This window comes from Musa acuminata, chromosome BXJ3-8 (genome assembly GCF_036884655.1).
Source record: "Musa acuminata AAA Group cultivar baxijiao chromosome BXJ3-8, Cavendish_Baxijiao_AAA, whole genome shotgun sequence".
In the NCBI taxonomy this organism is placed as follows: Eukaryota; Viridiplantae; Streptophyta; class Magnoliopsida; order Zingiberales; family Musaceae; genus Musa; species Musa acuminata.
This window is the reverse complement of record NC_088356.1, coordinates 46,221,050-46,245,539: the sequence shown is the minus strand read 5'-3', so window position 1 is coordinate 46,245,539 and position 24,490 is coordinate 46,221,050. Positions and strand designations below refer to the sequence as shown.

At 41.8% G+C, this 24,490-nt stretch overlaps 3 protein-coding genes across 3 annotated transcripts; 1 reads left to right on the top strand and 2 right to left on the bottom strand.

Moving 5' to 3' along the window:
* Nucleotides 1-3,862: 3,862 nt before the first annotated feature.
* On the top strand, nucleotides 3,863-7,215 carry LOC103996164 (type IV inositol polyphosphate 5-phosphatase 7-like). Its single transcript, XM_009417017.3, has 11 exons — nucleotides 3,863-3,989; nucleotides 4,106-4,190; nucleotides 4,467-4,535; nucleotides 4,708-4,795; nucleotides 4,878-4,982; nucleotides 5,086-5,583; nucleotides 5,756-5,891; nucleotides 6,138-6,331; nucleotides 6,421-6,529; nucleotides 6,685-6,833; nucleotides 6,936-7,215. The coding sequence occupies exons 1-11, from the start codon at nucleotides 3,960-3,962 to the stop codon at nucleotides 7,156-7,158; spliced, it is 1,686 nt and encodes a 561-aa protein (XP_009415292.1). The 5' UTR covers nucleotides 3,863-3,959; the 3' UTR covers nucleotides 7,159-7,215.
* Nucleotides 7,216-15,070: 7,855 nt separating this feature from the next.
* LOC135580864 (uncharacterized) lies at nucleotides 15,071-17,618 on the bottom strand. The gene is made up of 4 exons (XM_009417019.3): nucleotides 17,339-17,618; nucleotides 17,102-17,255; nucleotides 15,419-16,991; nucleotides 15,071-15,338 (listed from the first exon to the last, which is right to left on the bottom strand). Exon 3 carries the CDS (start codon nucleotides 16,928-16,930, stop codon nucleotides 16,340-16,342), a length of 591 nt encoding a protein of 196 aa, XP_009415294.1. The 5' UTR covers nucleotides 16,931-16,991; nucleotides 17,102-17,255; nucleotides 17,339-17,618; the 3' UTR covers nucleotides 15,071-15,338; nucleotides 15,419-16,339.
* Nucleotides 17,619-21,508: 3,890 nt separating this feature from the next.
* Nucleotides 21,509-24,147, bottom strand: LOC135644876 (pentatricopeptide repeat-containing protein At4g14820-like). The gene is made up of 2 exons (XM_065162819.1): nucleotides 23,543-24,147; nucleotides 21,509-23,298 (listed from the first exon to the last, which is right to left on the bottom strand). The coding sequence occupies exons 1-2, from the start codon at nucleotides 24,118-24,120 to the stop codon at nucleotides 21,705-21,707; spliced, it is 2,172 nt and encodes a 723-aa protein (XP_065018891.1). The 5' UTR covers nucleotides 24,121-24,147; the 3' UTR covers nucleotides 21,509-21,704.
* Between the last annotated feature and the right edge of the window lie 343 nt (nucleotides 24,148-24,490).

Genomic DNA, 24,490 nt, shown 5'->3' with positions numbered 1-24,490 from the left:
TCTTTTTGTTTAAAGCCATTCCTCTATATCCAAAGATCATATGATCCAAAGAAGCAGTGCTACGATGGATTTACAGCAAAGTTCTCCTTCGGCTGGGATTCTTGGGATGTCATCAGTTCGACAGAGCCAGCAGCGTCTCAAGTCAAAAGTTGTGCATCTGAAATATTTCTGATTCAAGGATTCAGGTTTGCGAAACCTCATGATCTGTTTGCCTCGTGGCCATTGATAATGTCAGCCGAGTTATGGCCACCATGGATCGCCACTCAGAAAGCAGACCATGGTCGAGCAGTGATCTCAATCATCTGACAGAAAGAAGCCAACAACTCGTATTGGCACGGAGGACACCTACTTCACATAATCCAAAACGTCCGACCCAACACTTCGACGCATGGCAGCGATGAAGCTGAACAAAACCCGAAGCGAAGGAGGAGAAGCTTGCAATGCAGAACCCTCGTGCTGCTGCAACCCACAAGAAGTTCTCAAGCAAGAGCAGAGGCATAAAAGCCAACCCTCATGGTCGCAGTTGTGCTCGACAGCGACTGTCAAATCCGGCGACCAAAGGACGATCATGGAAGTTGGACCCCTCGTCCTTTCCACTTGGGTGGTCCACGAGAGGAGTGAGGAGGAAATGGCGTATCTTGGAACAAAGAGAAAGGAGATCACTGTTGCGATCTACCCAGACCATACTTGTAGACCAACAGATGGTTCCAAATGTACTTTGGAGAGAGATACATGCACTTTTCAAAGCGGAGAGACTCGAGGACGACGACATCGAGAAAAAGGCCAGGACTGGGAGTAGAAACCCTTGAAGGTGCGAAAGCTGAGCAAGAACTCATGAGGCCTCAGAGATAAGAAAGCAAAAGAGAAGAGTAGATACTTTGCCCAAAGTACGGCCTCCCCAACATCTCCTTTGACTGTATGATTTGTTGTCCTTCCATGACTTCGCCGATTCGCTTCATCATATTGCATCATCACCACGTTGAGTAGCCTTTTCATGGATACAATATATTAGATAGAATCTAATAGCATGAAAGAAAGTAAAATACCTGAGCTATGAGAAAAATCATAGTCGTAAATGATATGGGCCAGTCAAACACCATTTCTCACCAGCTCGGCTTAGTGTTTGATTGATGGAGCATGTCATTGTGCCATGAGACTACCACATTGCAGTCAGTCAGGTTCTTTCAGCTAGTTACAGATGTGTTAATGGAGATTGTGGAATCCCAGCCAAGATTGCAATTGCATGATCGAATAGAAAAGAGCAGCAATGGCTTCTTGAAACGGTGATCGGAAGTCCAACGTGCAGTTGAATCAAGGTTCGGTGGGTGTTCTCTTTAAATGCCATCAGGAGGTCAACGCGAGACTCGCACCGGGTGACGATCGGTGGAAACGTGGGTTGCCTCATCCGATCCATAAGCGCACTTGTTAGTAGGGGAGCCAACCACACTTCGTCCTCGTGTCATCCTTCATTCATCCACTGCATCTTTTCCTCTGGCCTCCGCTTCCTCCAAACCAAAGCATTACCAACCATTTGTTCTGCCCCTCGTGAAATGAATGAACGAATGAACACACGAAGAAGAAAAAGGAAATGCCAAGTCATGGAACATGAAATCGATCTGATGTGAATGGCAGACAGATGGCTGTGTTTTTTCGAGTCCAGTTGGCAAAATGATAGAGGAGGGACGACCGCCACGTCACCGTACACCCGTTTTTTACGGCTTTTGGTTGGATTGTCTTTGAGGATCTGAATTGTCCACATAAGAATACAAGGAGAAGCTTCGCTTCGATACAGTTAGTGCGAGGGATTCCCATTCTACTAAAGGAAGGACATGGACATGGGTGATTAGATAGGCTTCCATGAATGAAAGTGTTTCTATGCTCCCATCGTAGAGTCAGTCTACTGCTGTGCTCCATCACTAAATCGATGTCTTTCTGTGAACTCGAGACTGCCAAAGGAGTTTGAATGGTTGGGAGTCGCAAGCCAATAAAGAGTTCATCCACTCTTCTACAGAAGGCATTCTACAGATATAATAAAATGTGATTACATATTTTCTGAGAAGAAGACTCCATTCGCTGTGTGTTGTTGTACTATCAGAATTACCAGAGTGAGTCATATGCTCGGACATCGCCTTGACCAAGGTTTGAATTCAGCAGAAACTAGGAAATCTAGTGAAGTCCTTGCTGGTCTTCTTCTTCTTCTTCTTCTTCTTCTTCTTCTTCTTTGGTGGAACAAGGAAAGTTGGTCGTGCACTTTCTCAGACACATGGCATGGTCAGTCCGAAAGGAATCATTTCCATTTGATTGCCTCACCTGGCTTTCTTCCGACGCTTCTTCCGCAACGAGAATGATGATCAGCATTTTATCCCTTTGGTCACCAGTAAATCCAGCCTTTTGGATGTGTTTCTTCCACCATCAAGAACGAACAAACTTCGTGAGCCATGTCAAGAGGCAGCTTCCATGAGAACAGAATGCTGCATCCAACCAAGTAGCTGGTAGAATTAAAGAGGTGAGAGTTCCAAAGATAGGCACAGATCCAAGCAATTATTCTTGACCCAAGGCAAGTACGTCACATAACACAAAGACAACAAAGGCCTGCGAGGAATGGACTCCAAACACACCACTAGGCTGAGAGCCGAGATCCAAACCTCAAGACTCCCCCGTTGCCCAAGATCTTGCAGACCTATCTCCTTCTCATCCAATCCCCACTATGGTTGCAAACCACTCAAAAGCCATGCCCAAGCATTTCCAACAAGTCCTATGCTCTTGCAAGCCCCTAGAAAAGCCCCAACTCTTCCTTCCCCATGCCAAAATGGAAACAAGAACGCAAAGATGAGCCCCGATCGTTCCCCGTGCCGCAGACCATTTAGCAACCAACACCTTGAAGACCCACAAGGAAGTGTCAATCGAAAGAAAAGAAATCAAAGAAAAAAAAATGAAAAGCATGTCTCTTCCCCACACCAGTGTTCATGCAACCACACAAAATCACAAACAAAATAAACACAAGAACATTTTGAAAGTTGAAGAACGCAAGATCTCAATCTCCCCACTCCCCCCCATGTATCTTTTCATCATCTGTTTCCTTTTCTCTTTCTTCTTCCCTTCACTTGCCTCGTGGGAAGAAGCAAAGGGAGAAGAGGTACAGCAAACTGACCGCGGGCAGTTGGTGTGGGGGAGGAAGATTCTAAATGGTGCCTGGGGCCTGGCAGCAGTTCTAGCAGCTATTTTTTATGTTGTTATCTTATTTGTTTCTATTTTGGATTTTATTGCTTTATAACAAAATTTTGCTTGCATTCCCTGTTATGGTATGGTCTTGGATTTTGGAGTAGAAAGCCATGAGAGAGAGAGAGAGAGAGAGAGAGGAGATGGGCGGCCTCTGTGAACACTTTATTCTCTTGCAATTGGATACTTTAATCAACTCCTAGGAGCAAGGATTTGAAGAAGAGAGTGCTCCCTCCCTCTCTTTGCCTTCATCCATTCTCGTTCTCCTACTTTCTCTTAGCTGTTTCTGCACTCTTCTTCCTCTCCAAAATCCAATCTTCTCAAATCCCTGTTTCTTCGCTTGCTTCTTTCTTTCTTTCTTTCTTTCTTTGAGTCACCACACCAAAACCCATCTGGGGGAAGAGGAAAAGATCACATTTTTATTTTCTTTTCCTAAACCAAATCTGGCAGTGATCTTGTCTCCTTCTTTCGGGCTTGCTAGATGCTGGAATTAACTCCTAAGTAGATCGGGAGGGAAGTAAGGAATCTGTTTCTTTGTTTTCCATCAAGATTTCTGCTTTGCTAACTGCTTCTCTGGAAGCATCCAATAGAATGGCTTCTTTTTCTTGATTCTGTTCTTCTTTGGGAGGCAACAATATCACTCCAACCAAAAGATTACGCTTACCGCATTTCATTCCTTTTTGATGCCTGAAGAGCTGTCGCCAAGCATTTGTTCAGCTGCATGAGGCCATTCTGAAACAATGAAAGATGGGACTTCAAAGAAAAGCAGGGTTTGTTTCGAAGGGTTTTGAATCAATGTGTTACCTTCTTAGCCACCGAGCTCCATGGATTACTGATTCTTACTCTTTTTCTTCTTCTTTTCCTCCTTTCGTGGGCTTGAGAGCAGCTTTCATGGTCCAAGTCCTTTGTCAGAAGATGGTTCAACATCAAGAGCAAAGCTCAGGACTTGCGTTCGGATGATTTTGGTAGAGGTAGATGTCTGCCTCAGGTCACTCTTTCACTTCTGCTATTGTGTTCTTTGGTTCTGTTCTATTTCTGCTCATTTCATGTTACAAGGACATGAAAAATGTCTCGTTGGGTTCTCTGCTTATTGTCTGATCACTGTCAATTGCTCTCTCCGCATACAGCAAAAGAAAAAGATGGTGTCCAAATTTCCAAGATCATGGGCCTGATTGATGCACACTAATGCATGCAAAACACAGCCTTGCTTTCTTCTTCTTTTTCTTTGATGTGTGTGTTCTTTTCAGGAGGTGGTGAGGAATGGCGGGGCAGCTTCACCGGGACGGAAGCACACTCTGTCAAGAAAAGCAAAATAGGTTAAACAGTACCCTCCACAACCCCCCACCCTCTCAGTCTAGCAGCTTTGTACCACACGAAAACAGTTGCTTTCTTCTCTTCTGTTCCCTTTCACAGCTTGCTCTGAATCGTCCTTCTCGCTTCACATTCTTCCTCCTTGTGTCACTCAAATTTTTTGCTTCATGTCCTCAGAGAGGTTGTCCAGGAAGAACCGAGATCAAGCTCGACGAGGAAAGATCGATCTTGATGCAGCTGAAGTCACAGAAACTCTCCACTACAGGTACCTTAGAACTAGTAACAGAGCAAACGATCTTCGAGTATGAAATGCAACTGTAAACTGCTTACCTCTATTCCCGGGCTAGGATCTTTGCAGCAACATGGAATGTAGGTGGGAAATCCCCACCGAGTAATCTGAACCTTGATGATTGGCTCCACACCTCACCTGCCGCAGACATATATGTCCTGGGGTACGTGCCTCAACCTTGTGCATCTTCCTCGTACTTGAGTAGCTCAAAGGTGGGGATGATCAAAGCACCCTGTGAAGTGAAGTTGTTTCTTTGGGCATCTCAGGTTTCAGGAAATTGTACCTCTCAGTGCGGGAAACGTTCTCGGAACAGAGGATAATGCACCTGCGAAGAAATGGATAGCTCTCATCAGGAAGGCACTGAACAATCTTCCGGGCAATAGCAGCAGCGGCAGCTACCGAACACCTTCCCCTCTTCCCAACCCAGTTGTGGAGCTGGATGATGACTTCGAGGGCGCATCGATGAGGCAAAGGAACTTGTTCCACCGTCGTTCCTTCCAGTCCTTGAGTCGAAGCTTGAGAATCGATGGAGATATTCTGGCTCCACAGCCAAGGCTGGATCGTCGGCACAGTGTCTGTGATCGGGTCATTTTCGCAAACAGGCCGAGTGACTACGACCCCAACTATCGATGGGGCGGGTCATCTGATGACGAGAATATTAGTGGGGATTACTCACCTGGCACAACCGCATACTGCTCGCCGGTGTCGTATGGCTACGGAGCTTCCTCCTCGATAGAGGACAGGGAGAGAGCAGGGCATTCGAGGTAACACCTCGGAGGCCAAGAAAGTTCCATCTGCTATCTGAGAATTCAGAGTTAATTTCATCAAAATAAATATAAGAACTCATATATTAGAACACAAGGAATTGTCTTCTTCATTATAGACATCCGATTCTGATGATCGATCTCAAAAGTTGTACCTGTGTGGCTATTCCAGGTATTGTTTAGTGGCGAGCAAGCAGATGGTGGGAATATTTCTCACCATTTGGGTGAGAGGAGACACGAGAGACAGCATAAGGAACTTGAAGGTCTCTTGCGTTGGTAGAGGATTGATGGGTTATCTTGGGAACAAGGTAAGAGACGATGAGGTTTTATTGGATTTTGTTGTATATTTCTCAAATGTTGATTTAGCTATTCCACAATTTCATAGTGTTATACATATATATAGTGAGCAGAAATGAAAGCAATTCCTGGTCCTCATATGCAAATAAAATACCTGTCTTTGTGTTGGTCATGCATCATGCCAGCTGCAAGTGATCCTTTCATGAAACGCATGAACAGCACATTACTTGGAGGATTCTTAAACCTGTTTCTTCCAGGGTTCGATTTCGATTAGCATGTCTTTGCACCAAACAAGCTTCTGCTTCATCTGCAGCCATTTGAGTTCTGGGCAGAAGGATGGTGATGAGCTGCGGAGGAACTCTGATGTCATGGAGATCCTGAGGAAGACCAGGTTCCCTCCGGTTCAGGGGTTTTGTGATGAGAGATCACCTGAAACCATCCCTGAGCATGAGTAAGCCTGTCTCCTATCCAGTCGGTAAAAGAAATACTCGATTATGTTGCAAAAATGACATATATTTCTTCTGCTCTTGTTCTGATCAGTCGAATCATTTGGCTCGGAGATCTAAATTACCGAATTGCTCTTTCATATCGCTCCGCGAAGGCTCTTGTCGAGATGCGTAACTGGAAAGCACTGTTGGAAAAAGATCAGGTAGCCAGGCAATAATCTCAACAGCATACATGACTTCATGTTTCTATTCGAGCTTCGTCTTTCAGTCTACTCTATCTACATAAAAGGCATTTCAAAGAACATTTCATGTGATCAAGAATCACTTATCTGTATATCTTTTTCTCCAATTGATGCAGCTTCGGATAGAGCAAAGATCAGGCCGAGTCTTCCAGGGTTGGAATGAAGGAAAAATATACTTCCCTCCCACATACAAGTACTCCAACAACTCAGACCGCTACACTGGAGATGACATGAACCTTAAAGAGAAACGTCGAACACCTGCATGGTTACAAATAAGATCTGCCAATTCTGCAAATAATAGCTTGGAATGTATTAACCTTATTATTAACCTGACATGTGAAGCTGATTGCAGTGTCTTAATTCGCAGGTGCGATCGTATCTTATGGTATGGAAGAGGCCTCAACCAGCTCTCTTACGTTCGTGGAGAGTCGAGGTTCTCTGATCATAGACCGGTTTCTAGCATTTTTACAGCAGAAGTCGAGTCGATTAATCATAGCCGAATACAGAACATGAATTGCTCTAGCGCTCAAGTAGACATCGAAGAACTTTTGCCATTTTCAAGTGGTTATACGGAACTCAGCTTCTTTTAAAGATTGAAACTGTTCATGGATGCTTCACACAAGGTTTTAAACCAATCTCTTCAATCAGAAAAGGTACCTGTAGTTCCACTTCCAAAAATGTCTCCAGTTACTTGAAAATAACTGAAGCGTTTTGTCTGTTCTCATAGCTCATATTTCTTGATACATAGGAAGACATTTGGGGGGAGAAGGCTGACAGCAAACACGATCACTGAATTAAAAGTCAGTCTGCTATGATCTTCTGGTAAGATTTCTGCAGAAAAATTGGACTGGAAATAAGTCAAAGAGACTAGCACAAGATACATGGTGCCTATTTATACAAACTCTAGTAATTTTTATTTATACTAAATTCAACACGATTTCAAATTATTCATGGATGTAGTTTTCATTTGTTTAAGAAAACAGGCAATTGTCATCATATCTCTATCTAGTAACCAATTGATTCTTGCTTCCATGCTTGTGACATATTTGAACTCCCAACTGATTTGATCCAATGTTTTGACATCACAGAATAATGGCAGAAGACATCCCATGAAGATTAATCTCAGGCAAACAGTTACTCCTTTTCAATTTACGTTTTTTTAATATAGAATCTATATATCTAACCACTTTCTTGTCACCTTGGATACCAACAGGCTAGGCTTGTTCAACCCTATCAATTCATGAGAGATCACAATAATTTGAACAGTCCTTTTTCAAAGGATTAATCAGTAGAAGGGAAGTTACATTCTTCCTATGTTGATCCATAAGAAGAAATGCCAAGTCTAAATGACAAGAGAGTTGCTGATAATTGCTCATCAGTACTGACATGAAAACAGTGGACCATCAAATGCACAGGTTTTTCCCTCTTTTTAGGGCTTCTTTTATTTTTTTTTTACTTTTGTTGGGTGGATATACAGGGGAAATTTTGCAGTTAGAGGTGGGAAAAGGAGGGTTCAAAACATAATAAAGTTTGCAATGCTTATTCCTATTTTGTAAATTGGAAATCTGCATGCTCACTCACTGCACTGGAGATGAGGAAGTGTAGGTAGGATATGACATGTTGCAAGAGATTTGGTCAATGATCTTCACCTGGAAAAGGTTATTCTTTTGATATCCTCTGCAGATTGCTTGGGTACTGTTCCCTCTTTTGTGTTGCAAGAACTATAAAAATCTGTAGGAGTACAGGTACGGTTGGAACACCTGGGGACTTCTTTTAGCAATCTAAGAAAACAGATGAAGATTCTTGAGAGTGTACAACCAAATAGAAAGGACAGGCTATTGACCCTCCCAGTTTCTAGCTGATGGTGTAAAGTGTCAGCTTGATCAGCAGAATGCTTAATGGTTGGACTACTACTTACTTGCTGTGGACGAAAATGGAAGAAAGTTATGCCAATTTAATAGCATAAAGCTGACTGCTAATCAAAATAGAAGGTGGAAGAACATTAAAAGAAAACATAGTAGAACAGAAAGAATAACAAGTCAGACTATATATATATATAGAGAGAGAGAGAGAGAGAAAAGCAGCATGGCTTTCCAAACCGTCACTTAATCTCTGGCACACAATGACATTACTTGGGATCTGAAATGCAGCAAATTGTAGTACCTTTCTTGTTCCAGCAAGTAAGCAATATTTCATGTAATTCCAGTACATGCAAGCTCAAGAAAATCAGAACGCGAAATGTCAAGAACAATCAAAATATGCAAGCTGGTAGTTGGTTAATTGTTCACCCTTGTAATATATGTATTAATCAAACATTGATGCAACAAGTGTTACTAATTCTACAAAGCATGAGTCTGTTTTAAGATTATCTTGATCGAGTGTGAGATGCTCAGCCTATCATCCTTGAAGCAATATACTGGCACCATTTCATTCAAACTATCATGATTTGGTTTCACATATTAATCCGTATATGTGTCAATGGGAAGCTAGTAAAAGAAAGCATATCCTATATACACGTAACATCAATAGCTTCAGTACTGCTTCCCTAGAAGCAATAGGGGTTTATCACATCAAGTAGTAGTTCAAAGGACTGATAGGGCTATCAAAACAAGTTACTGTATGAATGTGATGATCATTGACTTGGTCAGCTGGATTCTGTGAGCACAGTGCCATGGACTTGTGTGTTGCCCTCCCATCATACAGGTTTGGAAGAATAAAAAAGTGTGTATAGAAAGCATGATATGACAATCATGAGAAGATTGATTGAAAAGACTGAGGATGCAAAAAAAATCCCTTTACAGCAAGTAGAACCATGAAGAAAAGAAGGACAAGGCCTAATAATTAATTTGGATCATGCTCAGGAACCAGGATTAACTGAGATGCTTGACTATAAATCATGTGAAATGGTGACAGATTGGCCTCGAGCAAAACATCTGAATGGTAATGCAGCAGAGTTTTGACCCTATAGAATTTTTCTTTTAATACGCAAGTCACTGGTACCATCACAGTTGTGACCAGGTTGATGGTCCTCAGCACTCCATTTATTCCAAATCTAGGAGTTTGAGATTCCTAGATTTGTCTCTGAATGGTGTATAAGCCAGTCCCATTAGCAGATAACTATCACATCAATTTCTAATCTTCCTTCTTTTGAGGTTATCCACCGCAGATGTCCTACTATCCATACTGCAATATTAACAATCAAATTCAGATTAAATAACAATAATAATGAGTTATGTTTTAGACAATTCCATTTGTTTAATCTGCTTAAATCGAGTTTGGGTACTATTGAATAGGTTTGGAATGAGTTCAGATAGTCAGATTCAAACTCAAATTCAGATTTAAATTCAAAATAAATCAACAAAAAAAATGTTTCTACTCGTTATCATTCCTAAAATCATTGCCCAAACGATAAACAGAATTCACTTTCAAGTAAAATCAGAATCTTAAACTTTCAACAGTTGCCAATTAAAAGGTGAAAAGAAAACAATTGTTAAAATTTGGAACATCTTTTGGTTGAAGATACTGGATAATTTTTGTAAGCTCTATTCACTACAGCAACAAGTGACAATGACAATAGGAAGGATCGCCAAGAATTTCACACCATTTGTTATTAAACTCATATTAACTATCCAAAAATTCAAACCTATCAAAATCCAACTCGAGTCTCATTTTTCTACCCATACACATGAAAAACCCCATAACTTGATTCCAAAGACATCTTTCCACTCGCTTTCAAACCCGACGAACACTACCAATATATTCAAACATGTTTCAAACCTAATTTGCGTATATATATACTTTTTATAGGCATCCAAATCCAACTTAACTGGATCGAATAAATACAAAGAATCCCCGCTAGAACCTCGACATGCGCACAAGTAACTCAGTCAACCCATGCATCTCGCACCAAACATTGAATGAGTCAGGCTTGACTTATGTTTCTAATGCATCCAATTCACATACCTGTGCATCAAGTAGACGACATAACCTGCTAGTTCAGTAAAATCCGTTCTGGGTAAACAAGGGTGATTGACTTGTGCAGTTGCAGAGAAAAGCATGTCTCCTACGTGTAGCTGTAAGATAACAAGTGCTACTCCTGCTGCATGAAAGGAAGCAAGCTTTGGATGCGACACAATGCACACCCCTAGAGTCGCTAAGAGAATTCTTCTAAAAAATAATAAGAAAACAAAAAAACAACAATAATATCTCTTCAGATTAATATCTATCTTCTAATACTATACTGGAAGGGTACATATGTATATAGCCAGAATCCTGTCTGCAGCCAGCCAGGGGATGCAAACGATAAATACACAAGAGGGGAAACGGAAAACGAGTAAGCATAGCGCATTCTTTTCCTATGCATGGTGTATAAATCTCATTTTTCCTCCGAAGAAAGTCAATGTAAGAAAGCCATTTTTTTCGATGTATTTTGTGGCCAACGACCATGAGACACGACAAAGTGATCGGGCCCGAGGAATCTGGATATTGCGTGTGGAGAAAGGTATCAGGGACAACTCCCCTGAAGACGGGGACAGGGACAAACACAGGAATAGAGAGCAGTGCACCGGCAAGAACTTAATGGCCGAGTTAAAGGGTGGAGGCCACGCACCCAGCGATAACGTCACATGCTGCTGCGATTGCCCAGGTCCACAAGTCACTTGGAGGGAGGAATCCAACAAGTAGAGGAGCAGTACCAGGTCACTCGGAGAAGATGGATGATGCAGAACCAGATTTGGCTCAGCTGGGATTGGCTGCTGGCGTGAAGGGTTTTTGGTGCAAGCAAGCAGGAGGACCATATCACGTCAAAAGCAGAAACAGCATCAGAGGCGGAGCGTCCCTGAAAACCATGCATGTTGGATGACAATATTCACGTTCACGTGTGAGAGGCTGCGGTGGAACAAGCTCAGGGTGCATCTTTCATGAGGGTCAATTCCCAGATCCCAAAGAAGGCAAGTCACACTGGCACTGCTTGTTGACCCCAGGGGATGCAAGTGTGGACCAAGACGGTGGCTGGGACTTGTTGCCTCGGGTGAAATCCAAGGGATTCAAGTTGGATCCCAAAGAAGGCAGGTCTTTGTTGGGACCAAGATATTACTCCAAACAAAAGAAAAAGGAAAAGAGACAGTGATTATTCACTATTTTCTTTTTCTTTTTCTTTGCAAAAAAAAATCTTTAAAGAAGCAATTGCTACATGAAAATACCTTTAAAGAAACGAAATGGCACCAGGATTGGAAGGGCAAAGTCACCTCGCATTTGGGATTCGGTCCCTCCGGTTGGTGCAATGTCCAAGTGAAGAAAAAGGGGGATAAATTCGGTGCACAAGGGTCAATGTCTCTGTCCAAGTGATGACCTTGTAAAAAAAAAAAAACGAAGACCATATCTTAGAGATTTGAAAGCTGATATTGTAACATAAGAAACTTCAAGAAACATGGTTCGAGTAAATACCAAAGTTGACCATCTTTTTGTTGACTTTTGCAAAAGTTCTTCCTCGGTATTTCCAACAAGGCAAAGTACCACAGCAGTTATCATCCAGTGGACATTGCAGGGAGGCCTTACCACGACTAATAATCATCATTGCTGGTACAACAAGTAGGATTAAGTGTTCTAGGCATTTGCAACACACTATAAAGAAAAGACAGTAAGGATAGAGTAATTTAGTAGTAATTGGGCTTGAGGATAATGCACATAACACCAAAATGATCGAACCAATGTATCTTCTAGCATCTAACTTGATTCACTCAGCTCTCACAACCCTAGTATTTTCCCTTTCTAGAGATGTGCATCTGCTTATTTTTTGGTGAATGAGGTCAGTCCACTGCAATCACTTTCTTATTCATTCATGTCTTTTTTTCTTCCTGATTCTCATTTAGTGTCTAAACTAGCAACAATAATACCAATATATGAGACCACCTCTTAAGTCTCAACTTCCAGCTAATCAACAAAAAACATGTTCTTCATGTTGCCAGGCATCATGATTCCTGAAGATATGGTCATACAAGTACTGAAAGCATTCGAGGTTACAGGAGAATCAGTAATAAAACCAAATTTTCTGTTTGGTTCGTACATCATAAAACCAAAAACCCATCTGGAAAAGTAAAACACCTTAAGATAAAGTTCTTCAAATTTGTAATATTAGGCTTGCATATGAAAGGCCTGTACATGGTACAGAACAGTATACAAAAGATTGTGATGGATACCTTGGGCAGGGTTGACACTTGATAATTTTGGCTAATAAGGTCTTAATTGTGGTTAGAACTTTGGATGAGCTGAGTGAGACAAGAGTGATCAATGTGCAGAAACTTGACATTGCATCTCGCTGACATGATAAAAGGTGAGCACACACTTAAAATGACCAATATGTGCACAAAGTACCTACAACAAAAAAAGTGATGGCACCGACTTCTCTAGTTATACATCCAATAATGATCGGCTAAAGTAGTTTAAAAACAAGAGAAACAATTGATTCCTGGATGTTAGTTTTGCTTCTAATAAAAGCTTAGTGCATCCATGGCAAGTATACAAGAAATGCAAGTGGTATTTAGGTTAAACATGACTTGGGAGGAGAAAAAGATTCTATATTGTCTGCACTGGAAAAATTGTATTCTGAACAGGGTTTCACCTGATAAATAAATACCTGAAATTTAGAAACTCCAATACTCCTCTTTGCCTGGCTGTTGCAGATGTAAGATTGAAGTCCCTGTCAAAATAATAAACAACCCCACCTAAATCACAGCATGTAATGTCTTTCGATTGGTCAAAGAGGTTTACTAAAGAAAAACCTGATAAACTTGGCAGAAAATAAGGAAGCAAACAGGTTAAACATCTGAACTTGTCAACTAATGCCACGATAACTGATGTGCCTAAACACTATGAGAACCATTGTATGAAGCAGCATGACAAACGGGGTCTAGTAACAAATGTGCAGAAATTTATGTGTCCAGAAACAAACCTTTGTTAATCTGGACCAGAAAATGATAAGGGGAGTTTCAGTGCTTTGCTGGATGAGGCCATAGCTATGAATATTAAAGAAACTGCACAAGAACAGAATCAGTATACTAAACAGACACTGATCGAGTGGAAACCATTCACGGTGAATTAGTATGCTTAACAAACACCGATCTGTAATTTTTGTCTAGATGAATATGAAATAACCAAATGCCTGTAATTTTTGTCTAATGATCTTTCAGCCAACATCATCATATTGCTAAGCATCTATCTTTCTGAAATAACAATTCTCATATTTCATGAACATATAATTGCATCGCTCGACCACGAATGTTCAGGAAGAACATAAGGCCCGTGCCCCATTTTACTGACACGAACAGACCACGAGTGTTCCATCACAAAATCAACCTTGCACATGCAAATCGGTCTAGTAATCGAACACAGCAATCCAAAAAAGAAATTGAATCCTGACACAGACCCACTAAATGAAGCGATAAGCAAGAAGACGGTATAGCTAAAATCTACAATCGCTACATTGGCATTCAATATCGACAACATGAATCACAATGAGTAGATGTCCTTTTCCTTTTTCAAGCAAATAAAAGATCATTTTCCACTCATAACAAGCAAAAACAAACTCTTACCCTTGATTATCAAGGTGGAAACCAAGTGCGGCAGTCAGGCATCGTACGAGAGTGAGCCCATCGGGAGAGGAAGATCGGATTAGGAGGAGGAGGAGGAGGAGAGGACTGATGAATTCTAACTCGGAGGTGGGCAGAAGATTGCGATGGCAACAGGGTTGGAATGCCTCTGAATCAGTGGAGGAAATGGAAACGAGGGTTCGAGTCCGGTCTAACGCGGTATGCTCAGATTTCGTGGGCGCGATGAAATTGAACCCAATAAAGGATCGGTAGAGAGGGAAAACATTTGAATATAATAACACCTTTTGTTTACGTCCACGCTAATAAAATAACGATTATATTTATATTACTTATTTGATTGTATTTTTTTAATAAGGATAAAGAAGGGGAAATTTAATTTGGTGGAGACAGTTTGTATATTATTATTACATCAATATATTAAGTTAAAATTTAGTTTGGTATATCATCATCTTATTAGTACCAATGTATTAAGTTATTTTTTTCACACGATAAATCAAAATGAAACAGAATCAGTATCGTAAATCATATTTTCATTAAATATTTTATTTTTATAAATATAAAAAATTAATATAATTTTTAAAAAATATAAAAATTAAAATACTTAAAATAATTAATTAAAAAAGAGTCTATAATTAACCTTCAATTTCATGAATTTAAAATTTATGCCTTATGATTTATCTATCTATGGATCATGACTTATGATTTAATTAATTTAAAAGCTCTTGGCTCACTGAACTCAATGGATTTCTAAGACTACCATGGAAATCTTATTATCTTCACTAGCTTGAGAACTTGGAAAATGGGAGGAGGCATTGGTGCTTCAAATGTTATGTAGCTGAAAAGTGTTACACTTGATTGCATGCAATAGATATCAAAAGGAGTTTTACAACTGAACTGATGCTAATAAGAAATGAAATATTACTTTCATCACATAATCAACACTAGTTTTTCTATTGGGTGGGACAATTAGTGTCCTCAACAGCACAACATTACAACTAACAAAGACAAACATCACTGCTTACAGACAGCAATGAAATACATGCTGGCAACGACACAAGCTATATTACCTAGTGTAAAACCCCAACACCATATGATATGCTTGCTTCACCATTTATTATCTTGCTGAAGTAACATGTCTACTCAGGTTTCTATTCTTCAGTCACCTATTATAGCAGAAACAAAGATAACAGTTAGAAGATGCACAAAGAATTGAATACAAAGAAGATGAACTGCAATATGGTACCTTGCGGTGCTCACAAGTTCAGCTGCCTCATGCACATGATCTAGGCGCCTCGTTGATGACATGGTTTCACAAACCAGAGTTACCAAAGACCAACATGGTTGACGATCTAAAACAGAAGCTAAATAACTAAATCTACACTGAGACACTTTTCCCTTCTAAGTCTGAGGAGACAAACTAATATAACTATAAATAAGAGAAGCAGATACAAAGACAACTGACATCTGTACTTGTATGTAGTAGAGAAGGCAAGACTATGGAAATCATGGCTCCATCCCGTCCAGCTTCTTCATCCAAAAAAAACCTGAAGAAGTGGAAGGAGAACTCTGACGCCACTGCCTTCGAAGTTAGCTGAAGAGTGATAGCAAATAGGGGAAAGAAGGGGGCGGGAACAAGAAAAAAACTAAAATTAACATAAAAGAGAGGCCCACTAGCAGAAAGCAAGTTCTGCTAGAACAATGGCGATAGATCCTAAAGGCACTCCTACAAGTTTGATAACATGATAAAAGCACTTTACTAAACCTACAGGATATACATAAAATCTAAAGGAAGACCGGCCCAAATACAAGCTACTGAGACACAATATTGAGTGATACTTCAACAACCTAATTGCCAGAGAGAAGTGAAGAAGATTACGGGTAACACTAGCTGTAAGTTGATGTCTTTGCTAGCTCACTCGCTCTATCTTCCAGCAACTCCTTCTTAACCATCATATTCCTTAACTACACTCTAGATTAAGTGAATTATCCAATATTCTTCATCCCGAACTTCCACAGAATTCCCTACTTTGTATCAAATTCAACCACCAACAGCCCAGCAATGCGACCTAGAGAAACCCAGTTAACATGCAAAGGCATAAGCTAGCCACCAAGTTATTCACGACCACCTGTACAGGTCAAAGCAGCAGACATATATATACAAAACTCAGTCATCAACGATATCCAAGTGGAGAATTCGTCTTAAGGTCTCCGTGGCAGTGGCAGTGGAAGTAGCAGTGGCGTTGTTAAGGAAGTCATTGATGGAAGTAGTGGCCTCTCTGGAGGGAGAAGACGGGGCTGATCTTGATATAGGTTGGAATGTGACCTCAGATTTCGGAACTGGGATTTCAAGGGACATACTGCGCTTCTGTCGAAGGGAAAATTTAGGGATGGGCAACGAACTAGGAGGGGGTGAGTTCGAGTAGGCAGGCCCAGCCCACAGCTCAGAGCATGAAAAGTCATCGGCAAAGGTGGCTTCTTTAGGAGTCGGCACGGGGTTAATAGGGATGGGTTTGGTCCTCCTACTTCTTTTGGGAGGTTCCGAATAATAGACAGGAGATTTGGGTTCCGAATAGCCATTAAAAAAGAAATCTTTCGTGGGAGGCGACGGCAGAATAGCCACACCAGACTGAAAGGTTCGGCAATTGATCCCTTTGAAGCCTCTCGGAGGCGAGGAACCGAAATGATCCGTGATCCGTGGCTTGCTCCTGCTGCAATATTGGCTCCGATGATGACCAACCGCAACTAGTGTCTCCATCTCCAAAAGACGAATTTTTTGCAACCAAGCTAGTCACCCCGATACGAATCACAGTGAAAACCTATAAAATGAAAAGTAGGTAACGATCATACGTGAAAGGCACTGATCCACAAGGAAAGCAGTCCGTATCGTCCCAAACTATCATCGGACCCTCAGGATCTAACGCCATACCTTGTAAGCTCTAGTTTATCAGATCACAACAAAGAAAATGGCACAGTAGAGCCAAGAGATTCTTCTGTCAACGAATTTCCCAATCCACCCGCGGAAGAACCCGTCAAAACCTTTTTTTTTTCACCCTCGCCAGTGGATCCGAACAAACTGGACCCTGAAATGACAGATCGAGCAACAAAAAAATCAGATCTCTAGAATAAAAACAAGTAAAGATCCAAATCGCAGACCTAAGCTCACCGATTCATCGAAAGAACAGGGAGACGCCTGATGTCCTCGGGTTCGATCGGTGAAGAACCGAGATCCGAATTTCTCCAGCGGGAACCACCACAGAAGCTACCAAAAACTCCGCGAAAACCACGAGGACGATCGGATAGCGAACGCGACCGACCGAGAGGGAGATGAGATGGGTTCGGGGGAGAAATCTGGCGAAGTGGAGCAGGAGTTTGCAGCCCGTTGGTCGTCTTCCTCGGAGGCGAGCTTGAGACCCGGAACCAACCCTGGATCTGAACCGTGCCTAAGCTGGATTTAAATTCTACGAAGCATCGCCGCAGGCATCCGCTTCTGGAAAGGAATGTAGAAATATCAGCATAGATAATTTTAGGCGGACAATTGATCTACCGTTCATTTGTCCCCGTGGACCGTCAGATACCGTGCATGGGACGACGTCGCATACAAGTGAAGACCTTCAAAGAAATGTCCAACGAGTTCGATTAATTTGCAGTCATGCCACTACTGCAGCAACAATTATCGATGTTGAATAAAAGAGGGAAACTAGTGCGACGCCAGTCTTTCGTACCCAAACGTCCCTCCGGGAATGAAGCACGGACGACAGAGGCGACGCAACATGGGGCCCGCGTGGGAGAGCGACGGCTAGGTGGGTGAAGAACGACCGTATCCTTTCGTAGTGGTGTTCTCCGTTTTATTAAAAATGACACCATCAGGTACAGATATTTCACGGGCAGGGGTTATGGGGTCCATCTCTATTATGGCGGGGACGGGCCCGCTTTTGGTTGGTCCTCGTTGCATGACGACGTCTCCCCAAAACACGGGTACTAAGACACAATAGATGTGCATTATTGAAAGATATTACCGAAGTTCTGATCAACCCAATATAGTTAAGATCATGTACTAAGACACAATAGAGGTACCAAATCGATTTGTTCTAGAGGTCACGATCGATATTGCGAGAGATTTTAACCTAATTTTTTCGATATCTACGTTACTAATCTGAAATCGGTATACGTGGATGTTAAGCGATCGAAAAATGATTTCTGGTTCTAAAAATAAATCTTTCTATATAATCATAAAAGAATAAAATATTTTATAAAAAATAATTCTTAAATATCTCTAATAATTTTTTATTAATCTTTTCTTCGGTGATGAGGGAGGAAGAGAGCTTACAATTGCCTATCTTATATCCTTATCCATGTGAGCAAATGAAGGAGGGACAACCTTTGTCTTTTTTCTTTTTAACCCGGGAGTTACACGAGTGACGATATTCTCTTTATCATTTGTTATACCCTCATCCCCCCTTTGGATCAAAAGTACGCTTCAAAAATTCTTTCGAAGAGGTCCTGAAATGTAGTTATCAGCTTATATAATACGTGCACCATCCAAAAATGAGGGGAATCGTTGAGATTCCTATTTCAAATCCTTGATATTTTTCAAAAACAAACATCCACTTGATGAAAAGAACCATAGAGAGATTTGAGCTTTATAATCTATCAAGGCCGCCTAACTATAAATTGATTGCTCTATTAAGCTTATTATAAGACAAGTTTAGCATCTCTCTTTTCTCTCTTTCCTTCTGGTCAGCTATGGTAGTTACGATCCTTCGTAGGATGGGGAGGAGCCAAAAGGCATTGAAGAACTTGCTATTGAATGATGTCAACAACTCTGCCTATGAATTTTGTCTCTACTTGGAGGAAGTCGACAAGGAGAGCCGAGATAGGCTCTCCCCTCTCCTCTTACCGAAAAACTCCAAGAAAGTCCTTCATAAACCTAAGTCTTTTGTGATAGCTGACGAGTCCTTAGTCGACGAGTTACAAGAACTATAGAGACAGTTACATATGCTCCAATTGGAGGAGGAGAAAATAGAGGAGCGAGGGGTCGGGACACTCGACCTCCGTACCTTGATAGCGAGTGAGGTCGAGCACCCGACCTCCATGACTCGGTGAGGGGGAGTCAGGGTGCCTAACATTCTTGAATCAACAAGGGAGGGGAGGGTCAAACTTTCTCGACTTATGTCTCTCTAGAACCGTTGACCTTTATATACCTAGCAAACGTTGATGAAAGTCAGGGATGCCCACCTAACACCAGTGCCTTTTGATGCTAATGGGTGACGAGGTTGCCTGACCTCCCCATGTCATAAGAAAGTCGATGGGGGTTGGGGTTCTCGACCTCTATGAGTTGTGTAAACACCGACGAGGGTTAGTTTTTCTCGATTCACATAGCTTGAATGTATTTTATTATGTACTTCTTACCATGGACGCGGGTTAGATTTTCCTAACTCATGAGTCTTGGGTATATTTTATCTTGTGTCTTTTGTCATGACAAGTTTTTTCTTACGTGAGTCATTTTTTTCTAATTCACGCATCTTAGACATATTTTGTCTTGTGCTTTTTGTCATAATGAACTTTTTCTCATGTGGGTTAGTTTTCTTGACTCACGTGCTTCAAGCATACTTTGCCTTGTGCCTCTCATCATGGATTTTTTTTAAAAATAGATCGGGTTTTCTCCACTTATATGCTTCAAGTATATTTTGCTTTGTACATCTCGTTATAATGTGTTTATTCTCATGCGAGTCAGGTTTTCCCAACTCACTCATCTCGGACATATTTTACCTTGTATCTCCTACCATGATGGATTTTTCCTTACATGGATCAAGGTTTTTCAATTTATAGTTGCAACTGTCTCTCTTGGACCCTTATTCACTTGGACAAATTAATGAAAGATAGCCTTTATCTCCTTTTTATTAATCTGGATATCATCGGGAGACGATATTCTTCAAGTCAATGTGTACCGTCCTAATTATATTTAAAAATAATCACAAAAATACTAGGCATGCATCAAAGAAGCCACCTAATTCAACTCACGATTATTTTTATAAATTCATTATCCTAATCATTCATGTTAAAATTTTATAGAAAAACTATTCCATCCCAATTAAGCCTCCATATCTGTCATAAAATAGAGAACAAAATCAGTAAATATATCATGTCAATCAAAATTCTTAACAAAAAAAAATCTCTAATATTTTCTAAAATATTTATCATTATGGAAGGATGATTATAAAAGATCGGTGCGAATACGATTAACAAGATCAGACCCTTCTCTCTATTACCTAATTCACTTTTAGAATGAACATCAAAAGGATCATTCGGACTCACGCCGAGTGCTCTAAGCATCATAGGCAGGGCTAAAGGCTCCTGGTGTAAGTCCTGGTCAACCATTTAAAATCCACCACTGACATCATCCATCAAAGCTCAATATCCACACCTGATTTAATATAATATTTTTTTATTTCAATATTGATTGATGTCCAGAAGATAAAAAGTTACATTAAGTATCGACAAGGATGAGGTTTTATTATATTTTACAATATCAACCTGTCATTTACTCTTACTGATTGGGTGTATATATATTAGACAATCACAAAAACAAAAGGCAAATAAGTGATAATAAAAAGTTAAAAAGCTCTCGGAAGAATTCATATCAATCCAGCTCTGAGTTGCCTCTACAGCACCCGAAGGGTCATTATATTGGACATGGAGTCAAGTCAAAGTTTGACTGAATAAAGAAAAGCCAATCGTTGACCTGCTGGGTCTTCTTAGGAAGGTCATCTAAGGTGACTTGCATCTATCTCCAACTTGGATGGAGACTTATGCTGATCCTCCGGCAGGCTGCCACTGAATGCACAATAATTGCAACTTAGACCAACAAAATGATAGTTATATGTCATTCCTATGTTTGATTCTTCTCCTTTAGAGTTACGACAGAGTACAGAGAAGTTAATCATATCTTTTAGTTTGCTTGACATGAAGAGTCAAGAAGACCCCCTAGAAAGTCCGATATGAGTGAGCCATGGATATGCTCAACATAAATTCACAACTACACCCCTATTCACCAAGATAACAGAGCAATCTTATCAGAACTCCCCTCTGTTAGAACAATATATCATAATTACTTTAGTTCTATAACATCCCAAAGGCAGCTTCGAGGAGAAAAGATCATTAGGAGACTCGTAAAGTTTAAGTGAACTAAGCAACACTGGTTGAAATTTATGACATTTTCATGAAAATTGAAGCCCAACATCGACTCGAAAAGATTATTTAGTAGGTCAAGAGACATTCTAGATCAATCCTGCTTTTGCATAACAATGAACCATGTATAACACAACAAAAAAAATTCACGTATATGATTTTTTTCAAGTTATTAAAACAAGCGCATACAACGAGATCCGATACTCCTTTGTAGTCATCAGGACTGATCTGATCACCTCTCATGTTTCCACACGTCACAAATGAAGCCCGTAACAATGATTACCATCTAACATTCATCATAAATTATACATACAGTGCAATCAAAACTGCGCCCTGGCCAATCACCAAAAGTCTCCACAGGAGCAAGCCCCATCTTTGTAGTGGTGGAACCGGGTCCTGTCCCTCAGAACGATCTCTCTCTCAAACACCTTTGATGCCAACTTCATGAAAGTGTGGCAATCGTCGCATACTCTTATATTCTTTGCAATGTGAATCAAAGAGCCTTTCTTCGAGTCGATGAGCCCCAAAGAAAGAGCCAACTTCTCACTGTGCAACAGAATGGCTTCCCTCTTTTCCTCCTCTTGCAAATCAACCAAAACAGTCGCTGTATCCGGAGAATAGCCCACAAGCTCCAATTCCTTTACAACCTCATCCAGCTTCCCATAAATCTCACTAGATCTTGGATGACACTTATCTCTCATCATGAACTCATGCACATGACCATTTAGTTCAATCCAACTAAATCCTGCCTCCTTAATTACTCCCTTATTCTTCATCAAGTTTCTCACCTCTCTCACATCCTCCCACCTGCTAGCCTTTGCATATATGTTGGACAGGAGCACATAAGCACCATCATGATTTGGGTCAAGCTCTAGTAGCCTCCTTGCCACAAGTTCGCCTAGTTTAACATCACCGTGAATCCTGCACGCTCCTAGTAGTGACCCCCACACCACCACATTTGGGGTAAACGGCATTGATTCTATGAACTCGAGTGCTTCTTGAAGAAGTCTAGCACGACCAAGAAGATCCACCATGCAACCATAGTGCTCATGCTTGGGCTCAAGTCTGTAATCTTGGATCATGGACTCAAATATCCTCTGACCCTCATCGACTAAGCCAGCATGGCTACAAGCATATAACAGGCTGATAAAAGTCACTCCATTAGGCTTTACCCCCTCCGATATCATATGATCAAAGACTGCTAACGCAGACCTCCCATTTCCGTGCATCGCAAACCCAGTGATCATGCTTGTCCAGGTAATCACATCCTTAAAGGCTGTCTCATCAAAGATTGTGCGTGCATCAACCAAACTTCCACATTTGGAGTACATGTCAATAAGAGCATTCCTTATTGACAAAATTTGATGAAATCCATTCTTGTCCACAAAGATATGAACCCATTTAGCTTGATCTCTTGCACCCATATTAGCGCAAGCAGAGATGACGCTCAACATGGTGATTTGGTCTGGCTTCACACCTAAGAGGTGCATCTCATTGAACAACTTGAGAGCTTCATTCGGCTGATCACTCTCAGCATACCCTGAGATCATCGCGCTCCAACAGACAAGGTCCTTGTCAGTCATCTGGTCAAAGATACTTCGTGCAACTGCAATTTTGCCGAGCTTGGCATACCCAAAGACCATTGCAGTCGATGCCACCAGGTTCTTAGGTGACGTATCATCATACAATCTCTGAGCAGTGTCCATCGATCCGCAAATGGAGTACATGCTAATAAGCGCGCTCTGGAGATGGGCATCAATTGAGAGGTTAGATTCCACAATGTACGAGTGCACTGCCCCACCGGATGTCAAATTTCTAGTCCGTGCACATGCCGAAAGGATGGTAGCGAGGATCACTCGATCAGGGATTACGCCAGAGCTCTTCATCTCATCAAACAGCTGCAGGGCTTCATTGTAACATCCACTCTGACAATAGCTGCCGGTCGGTTTCAGAAAGCATATGAGGCAATTCAGTAATTAATTTATCTACAAAGCGAAGACGATGCATCTGTTTCAGGCCTTAATTCTAAGCCAGGAAATTTGGAGAAAAGAAAAGGGGCTATCTGCAATCGATGCATGTAAAGATTTTAAATGCTATTTAAGAAGAATGCAAGGAATTATCCATATTTTGCGCTTTTGATGAATCTGTATATGAGAAAGAAAGGAGTCAAGTTAGCTACCCATCGAGCATGACGCCCCAGGCGACGAGGTCTCGATGATGCATTCGGTCGAACACCATGCGACCTTCCGCGGCCCGCCCGAGCGCCGTGTACGCTCCCACCACCGCCGTCTGGATGAACGGGTCCGCATCGAGCCCCGTCTTGGTCGCGAGCCCATGGACCTCTCGGGCCACCACGCCGGCAACTTCCCGGGCCCTCGCCGCCGCTCGCAGCACCGTGGGGAAGCTGAAGCGGTCGAGGGCGAGTCCGGCTCGGCGGAGGCGGCCGTACGCGACGAGCGTCCGGCGGGGGTCGGCGGCACGGGAGAGGGCGCGGAGGGCGCGGTTGGCGAGGCGGAAGTCGGGGCTGGGCGAGTGAAGGAGGACGGAGAGGGCGTAGTCGAGGGAAGAAGGCGACGAGGCGAGGGGGAGGGCGAGAAGCCTGGAAAGGAATGGGGCGGAAATGTCGAGGCCAGAGCGTAGGATTTGGGCGTGGATTTGCTTGAAGTGGGGGACGGTGGTGGCGGTGAGGATGCGGTGGTTCAATGAGGGTGGTGGCGGGAGCGCGGCCGCGAGAGGTTTAAGGGTCGCAGTCTCCATATCCTGTAAGAACGGCCAGGAGATGGCAGGGAAGCGACGAAAGGAAGACGGTCGAGTTAAAGCATAAAGGCTTAAAAGCGGATCCGGGCGCCGGCCCGTTATTTTTCGGATTCCTTAATGTCCCGTTATGTTGTTTATAACGCCCGAAATTTCGGATAGCGAGAACTCCCGTATTACCAGAAACCTTCCGAATTCCGGACACCAAATGTGTTACGTCGACAGGAAGCTAGATAACAAATCATATGTCGCCACGAAGACAATCTAGTCGACGTGGACTCGTATTAGGAGAGCTTTCGCGTGGAAGCGTGTCTGATAGTCTCACAGGGATAAGAGCCGCGCACTCTCTTTGTACAGAATTACGAATATGTCC

Excerpts from the sequence above, each read along its gene's own strand:
- LOC103996164 (XM_009417017.3), top strand. The coding sequence starts at position 3,960 with ATGAAAGATGGGACTTCAAAGAAAAGCAGG. Across the intron at positions 5,584-5,755 it reads GAGAGAGCAGGGCATTCGAG|GTATTGTTTAGTGGCGAGCA; the intron begins GTAACACCTCGG and ends TGGCTATTCCAG. Across the intron at positions 5,892-6,137 it reads TGGGTTATCTTGGGAACAAG|GGTTCGATTTCGATTAGCAT; the intron begins GTAAGAGACGAT and ends TGTTTCTTCCAG.
- LOC135580864 (XM_009417019.3), bottom strand. The coding sequence starts at position 16,930 with ATGGAGACACTAGTTGCGGTTGGTCATCATCGGAGCCAATATTGCAGC.
- LOC135644876 (XM_065162819.1), bottom strand. The coding sequence starts at position 24,120 with ATGGAGACTGCGACCCTTAAACCTCTCGCGGCCGCGCTCCCGCCACCA. Across the intron at positions 23,299-23,542 it reads TGGGGCGTCATGCTCGATGG|CTATTGTCAGAGTGGATGTT; the intron begins GTAGCTAACTTG and ends ACCGACCGGCAG.